The sequence below is a fragment of the Engystomops pustulosus genome, chromosome 4, assembly GCF_040894005.1.
Source record: "Engystomops pustulosus chromosome 4, aEngPut4.maternal, whole genome shotgun sequence".
Lineage (NCBI taxonomy): Eukaryota > Metazoa > Chordata > Amphibia > Anura > Leptodactylidae > Engystomops > Engystomops pustulosus.
This window is the reverse complement of record NC_092414.1, coordinates 222,571,155-222,578,666: the sequence shown is the minus strand read 5'-3', so window position 1 is coordinate 222,578,666 and position 7,512 is coordinate 222,571,155. Positions and strand designations below refer to the sequence as shown.

The window sequence follows — 7,512 nt, the reverse complement described above, 5'->3', positions numbered from 1 at the left end:
TTGTAGTCCAGAAGTAAGAATTCTAATTTTATTTTGAGGCTTTGATCACTTCCACCACTACAGGAGCCCCTCCCATAATTTTTCCCTTGGCAGGGCTGGTAAGTCCATCGAGTTTTATGACGAGTTGTCACTTGATATAAGCAGTGACCCCATGATTTATGCTCCAGGGGTCAAATAATATATTAAATGAGATTTGTGATTATTCACAGACCTCTTCACACCCCCCCCCCTTCACTTTTCCACCGTTCTTCGTGGCTATGATCTTCCCTACCTCGTGTGACCTTGGTTCTCTTTCCTTGAACTTTTTCCAGTTCTCTGATGTTTTGTCTGAACTGGAGCCCAATATCCGACTCCAGGAGCTTTATAGAGAGCACCAGGACACTTACTGCACTTCTCTACAACTTTTTGTCTCTGACAATGAATATTAGTCCAAACTTTTCCAGACGTTCTTACATTACAGATGAGTCTCTGACTTTAATTCCTTGCGGATTTTATCTCAACTAACTTTCTTCTTATGTTGGCGCAGTACACAGGGGAGGCTGGTGGATTCCTCTCTGGGATCTCCAGATACAGATCAGTCCTCACATAAAGGTATAAAATGTGCGCAGAACAAAGCCTTATCCCTCTATCTCCCTATGACGCTGTATACAGGTATTATGTGGGGTTTATTGCTCTGATCTTATCAGCACATACAATATGTTGTTTTAACTAACTGTAGAATTTTAACTTTGCATTTTGGAAGCAGAGAACTTCACACATCCATCTACTTTCCTCACTGCTACATTCACTAAGCATCTCACAGTACATGGAAAGACAAGGCTAGTGGCACCCACCAGGACAACTGCCTCCATAGCAATCCTTCTAATGCAGCTGCCACACATCATACAGGTGAGAGAATATCCACTGACAGCACTAAGGACTTATATATGTCTCTTATCTAAGTATTATATGTGTAATAAGTAATGCCATGTATATACATAGTGACTGCACCAGCGGCAGAATAGTGAGTGCAGCTCTGGGGTATAATACAGGATGTAACTCAGGATCAGTACAGGATAAGTAATGTCATGTATGTACACAGTGACTGCACCAGCAGCAGAATAGTGAGTGCAGCTCTGGAGTATAATACAGGATGTAACTCAGGATCAGTACAGGATAAGTAATGTCATGTATGTACACAGTGACTGCACCAGCGGCAGAATAGTGAGTGCAGCTCTGGGGTATAATACAGGATGTATCTCAGGATCAGTACAGGATAAGTAATGTCATGCATGTATACAGTGACTGCACCAGCAGCAGAATAGTGAGTGCAGCTCTGGGGTATAATCATAGTATCATAGTATCATAGTATCATAGTATATAAGGCTGGAAGGAGACGCAAGTTCATCAAGTCCAACCTTTAAGAAATTAAATAAATGTTTTATCCCCATAACCCGTGATATTTTTTCTCTTCAGAAAGTCATCCAGGCCTCTCCTGCACATGTACATAGAGTCCGCCATAACAACCTCCTGCGGTAGAGAGTTCCATAATCTCACTGCTCTTACAGTAAAGAACCTTTGTCTATGTTGATGGTAAAATCGCCTCTCCTCTAGGCGTAGAGGATGCCCCCTTGTCCTGGTCACAGACCGAGGTATAAAAAGATCTTTGGAGAGATCCTTGTACTGTCCGTTCAGGTATTTAAACATTGTAATGAGGTCTCCCCTCAGCCGTCTTTTTTCTAAACTGAATAATCCCAAATTTTTTAATCTGTCAGTGTATTCTAATCCCCCCATTCCCCTAATAATCCTGGTTGCTCTCCTCTGCACCTGTTCCAGCTCTACTATATCCTTTTTATACACTGGTGCCCAAAACTGTACACAATATTCCATGTGTGGTCTGACCAGGGATTTGTATAAGGGCAAAACTATTTCTTTATCATGAGAATCTATTCCTCTCTTGATACATCCCATAATTTTATTTGCTTTAGCAGCAGCCGCCTGGCTCTGGTCACTAAAATTAAGTTTACCATCCACCAATACCCCCAAGTCCTTTTCAGCTTCAGTTTTACTAAGTAATTGACCGTTTAGAACATAATTATACTTTTTGTTTCCATGGCCCAAGTGCAAAACTTTACATTTATCTACATTAAACCTCATCAGCCATTTCTCTGCCCATCCCTCAAGCTTCCACAAATCCCTCTGTAATGCTAAACTATCAACCTCAGTATTTATTACTTTACACAGCTTAGTATCATCTGCAAATATTGAAACTTGACTGTGTAAACCCACTACAAGGTCATTAATAAAAATATTAAAAAGAAGTGGCCCCAATACTGACCCCTGTGGCACTCCACTGGTAACATCAACCCAATCTGAGAATGTGCCATTAATATCTCTATTAATTTCTATCACTAAGCCAATTACTTACCCAAATACACAGATTTTCTCCTATTCCCAGCAGTCTCATTTTATATACCAACCTTTTATGTGGCACGGTGTCAAATGCCTTTGAAAAGTCCAAATATACAACATGTACAGCGTCCCCACAGATCCAGTCTTGAACTTACCTCCTCGTAGAAACCAATCAGATTAGTCTGACAGGACCGATCTCTCATAAACCCATGCTGACGCTGGGTTATAAGGTTGTGCACAGTGAGATACTCCAGGATAGCATCTCTAATAAACCCCTCAAATATTTTCCCCACCACAGCAGTTAGACTCACAGGTCTGTAGTTTCCAGGATCGCTATTTGATCCTTTTTTGTATATTGGTACCACATTTGCTATGCGCCATTCCTGTGGGGAACATAACCAGTCCTCAGTGAATCTTCAAATATTAAAAATAATGGTTTGTCTATCATCGTACATAATTCATGCAGAACCCGGGGGTGTATGCCATCTGGCCCAGGTGATTTATCTATCTTAGTGGTTGCGAGGCAGCGCCGTACCTCTTCCTGGGTTAAACTGTTGACATTATAAAAAGAATTTACATTATTCCTCATTGTGTCTTCCACCAGGGGATTTTCCTGGGTAAAGACAGTTGAGAAGGCGACATTCAGTAGATTGGCCCTTTCCTCATCTCCTTCCACCATAGCCCCCATGTTATTTCTAAGGGTACCCACACTCTCTGTTTTTAGTTTCTTATCATTTATATACTTGAAAAATAATTTGGGATTATTTTTGCTCTCCCTGGCAATATTTCTCTCAGTCTCTATTTTTGCGGCCTTTATCTGCTTTTTACAGGATTTATTTTTCTCTCTATAATCCTGTAATGCCTCATCGCTACCTTCACGTTTTAGCACCTTAAACGCTTTATCTTTCTCGCTTATTGCTTTCCTTACAAGACTAGTTAGCCACATAGGCTTTTTCTTGTTCCTTTTATGCTTTTTCCCATAAGGTATGTGTTTCTCACAGGACTTTTTCAGAATATATGAGAAAAAGTCCCATTTTTTGGGGGGGCTTTTGTCTTTGAGAACATTATCCCAGTCTATGCCTTTAAGGTCTTCCCTTAGTTGCTGAAAATTTGCCCTCCTGAAGTTTAGAGTGTTGGTTGCCCCTTCACTAACGCTCTTAGTAAAGCGTAGTACAAAATCAATGATATTATGATCACTATTACCCAGGTTCCCCCCAACCTGTAGTTTTGATACCCTATCAGGTCTGTTGGTTAGGATAAGGTCCAGCAGTGCCCCCCCTTCTTGTTGGCTCCAGGACTAGTTGAGACAGGTCAATTGTCTTTTGTTGTTGACAAGAACCTGCTGCCTTTGAAGGACCTGCAGGTTTCTGCCCCCCAGTCGATATCTGGGTAATTGAAGTCTCCAATGATAAGTACTTCACCATGCTTTGAAGCCGCATCCATTTCACTTATCAGCATTTCCTCTGCTGCCTCCATTATATTTGGAGCCTTATAACAAACCCCCAGTAATATTTTATTATTCTTTTTCCCTCCTCTTATCTCAACCCATAGGGACTCCACATTTGCGTTACTGATGTCATCTCGCAGAACGGGCTTGAGGCAAGAATTCACATATAAACAAACCCCTCCCCCTTGTCTATTTATATGATCCTTTCTAAAAAGACTATAACCATCTATAGTAACAGCCCAGTCATAGCTACTGTCCAGCCATGTCTCGCTGATACCCACTATATCATATTTCCGCTCCAACATCAAGAGTTCCAGTTCCTCCATTTTGTTTGTGAGGCTTCTGGCATTTGTGTACATGCACTTTATATGGTTTTCCCTGTCCGTATTCCTTTTGTCCTTATTCCCCAATCTCATTCCAGCCCCCCTTCCTCCCCCATGGACTATGACTCTTCCCAGATCTCTATGTACACTGTCTATTTGCCCTGCACAAGTGTAGTTGCCCTCCCCCCAGGTCTCTAGTTTAAACATTCCTCCAACCTTCTAGCCATTTTTTCCCCTAAAACAGCGGCCCCCTCCCCATTGAGGTGCAGCCCATCCCTACTGTAGAGCCTGTAGCCGACAGAAAAGTCAGTCCAGTTCTCCATGAACCCAAAACCCTCCTTTCCTACACCAACTTTTGAGCCACTTATTTACCTCCTTGATCTCCCTCTGCCTTTCTGATGTGGCACGTGGTACAGGATGTAACTCAGGATCAGTGCAGGATAAGTAATGTCATGTATGTACACAGTGACTGCACCAGCAGCAGAATAGTGAGTGCAGCTCTGGGGTGTAATACAGGATGTAACTCAGGATCAGTACAGGATAAGTAATGTCATGTATGTACACAGTGACTGCACCAGCAGCAGAATAGTGAGTGCAGCTCTGGGGTGTAATACAGGATGTAACTCAGGATCAGTATAGGATCAGTAATGTCATGTATGTACAGTGACTGCACCAGCAGCAGAATAGTGAGTGCAGCTCTGGAGTATAATACAGGATGTAACTCAGGATCAGTACAGGATGAGTAATGTCATGTATGTACACAGTGACTGCACCAGCAGCAGAATAGTGAGTGCAGCTCTGGAGTATAATACAGGATGTAACTCAGGATCAGTACAGGATAAGTAATGTCATGTATGTACACAGTGACTGCACCAGCAGCAGAATAGTGAGTGCAGCTCTTGAGTATAATACAGGATGTATCTCAGGATCAGTACAGGATAATGTCATATATGTGCACAATATAATATAATATTCCTAGAATAATGAGCATATAGTAATATAAGCTACCACTCAGGGTGGCCAAAAGTTTTGTCACATAGAAACCATGTATGGGTGGTGCTCAATGTAGGATTCTCAGTCCATCCATAATCCACATAGAGAACATGGCACACACCAAACTGGTTTTCTTTAATTTTTTTATTTTTAGCGTTTTCAACGTATAATTGGTGACCCCCAATGTGTACGACGTTAGAATAAGACAATTAACATTTTGCATAATTGTATCTGACTCTTTACCTCGTTTCTTAGGTTCCAACTTGTATTTGTTATAACATAAATTGTACGAAGAAAGAAATACCTAACTTCAAATCCTCCTTTTGCCTTCTCCAGATGGTCATGACGAATAATATCACCTCCATCTTCCTTCTGGGATTTCCTAATCTTCAGAACTTCACATTGCTCTTCTTCTCCCTCCTGGTTCTTATATACTGTGGGACAATTTTAGGAAACTTTCTTATAACAGTCTTGTATTCAGTGAGTAAAAGCCTTCAGTCCCCCATGTACTTCTTCATTACGCAGCTGTCATTGTGTGACCTCCTTGTTACGTCTGATGTTGTCCCCGTCCTTCTTCACACTTTGCTGCATGGAGGGAGCACTATGTCTCTTGTCGGATGCATCATCCAGTTCTTCTTTTTTGTCACCTCTGAGATTTCCGAATGTCTTCTCCTGTCGGTGATGTCCTATGACCGGTATCTGGCCATCTGTAACCCCCTCCGTTATCACTCCATCATGAAGCATATGTTTTGTGTGACCTCGGTAATTGTGATTTGGGTGGTTGCATTTTTGGTGACATTGATCTATGTTGTTTCTATGCATTATCTGTATTTCTGTGGACCACGTGTTATTGACCATTTCTATTGTGACTTTGAACCGATTCTGCTGCTCTCCTGCTCCGATACATCCATGATTCGTGTCCAGGCTGTTATAGTGGGATCTTTATTTGTCATTTCACCTTTTCTAGTAATAGTGATGTCCTATGTGTACATTGTCATCACCATCTTGAAGATCCCATCCAATACCGGAAGACATAAAGCCTTCTCCACCTGTAGCTCCCACCTCATTGTTGTCACCATATTTTATGGGACATTAATCATTGTTTATATGTTTCCAACAGGGGGAAGAGCAACAACACTAAGTAAGGTCTGGTCTCTGATGTATACTGTGCTGACCCCACTGCTTAATCCTATTATATACACCCTGAGGAACAAAGACTTTAAAGAAGCTTTCCATAAGATTAAGATGACTGTCAAAGGGTAAAGTAATCGTGAGTGTTATAATGGTGATTGATTGTCCCAAAAGACTGAACAAAACATATTGAGGGCTGCCTTGCAGTAACTGGAAACCTGGAAAGTTAGTTGAACAGTTCTGGAGCTTTGTGTTAGACTCAGCTTTGGGTTGAATGATGCATGGGCAGGCCTGTTAGCTGCTGGGGGTGGCATCCAGGGGCTGGATAAATTCCTAGGGCTCAGTTCACTCAGGATTGGTTATAGTTTCTCCTTTAAACTGTATTTTTTTAAATCCTGTTTGCTGGACTCGAACCCTAAACTTGTAACTGGTATCCAGCCTGTACTGATACCCTGAATCCTAGTATGAATGGTACCTGAATCCGTATCCTGCATTAGTTTGTATCTCGAACCCGTGTCTGAACTGGATCCTTTATCTAAGCCTGTTTCCAGCCTGAGCCGCTACTCTGAACCCCAGTGTGTACTGTTAACTGTTCCTGATACTGCATACTGCCTGATTTGGAACCGGGACCTGATATGGAACCCAGTATCCTGACGTATTTGGAACACAGTATCCTGACCTCATCCAACACCCAATATCTGGACCTGATCCAGGAACCAGCATCCTGCCCTGATCCAGTTACCCTGTTCTGACATGATATGTACCCCAAGCTGATATGACACTCTAAACTATGTGCCCTGCCTGATCCTGAATCATGAACCTGTACATTGAAACCCATATCAGAACCTGTACCCTGTTCCTGAGCTTGTACCCTGATCTTGTACCTGTTACCCGATCCTCATAGTCTGCATATGTATCTGCAACCTTGACGGTCAACAATAGGACAAAAAGATTAAAAATATGTATCTGCTTTATATTGGCTGATTGCTGGCGTTGATCAATGCTACTTATGGACCCTTTAATTGAGTTGTGGTTTGTGGCAAGGGCTCTTCTCTCATATCCCTCTACACAACAACATTGCTATAAGGTTTGCAGCTATGGCAGATGTGATCAGACCCATACTCCAGACATGTCCACAGGGAACGTTCCTATGGTCTCTTCACTCCATCAGGAAATCATTAAAGGAAACATAGCATTTAATTTTATGCATTATGAACCAAACATACC

The 7,512-nt window shown here is 41.9% G+C and overlaps 1 protein-coding gene across 1 annotated transcript; it reads left to right on the top strand.

Moving 5' to 3' along the window:
- Nucleotides 1-5,496: 5,496 nt before the first annotated feature.
- On the top strand, nucleotides 5,497-6,417 carry LOC140128740 (olfactory receptor 10C1-like). Its single transcript, XM_072150439.1, has one exon. The coding sequence runs from the start codon at nucleotides 5,497-5,499 to the stop codon at nucleotides 6,415-6,417; it is 921 nt and encodes a 306-aa protein (XP_072006540.1).
- The last annotated feature ends 1,095 nt before the right edge of the window (nucleotides 6,418-7,512 follow it).

Excerpts from the sequence above, each read along its gene's own strand:
- LOC140128740 (XM_072150439.1), top strand. The coding sequence starts at position 5,497 with ATGACGAATAATATCACCTCCATCTTCCTTCTGGGATTTCCTAATCTT.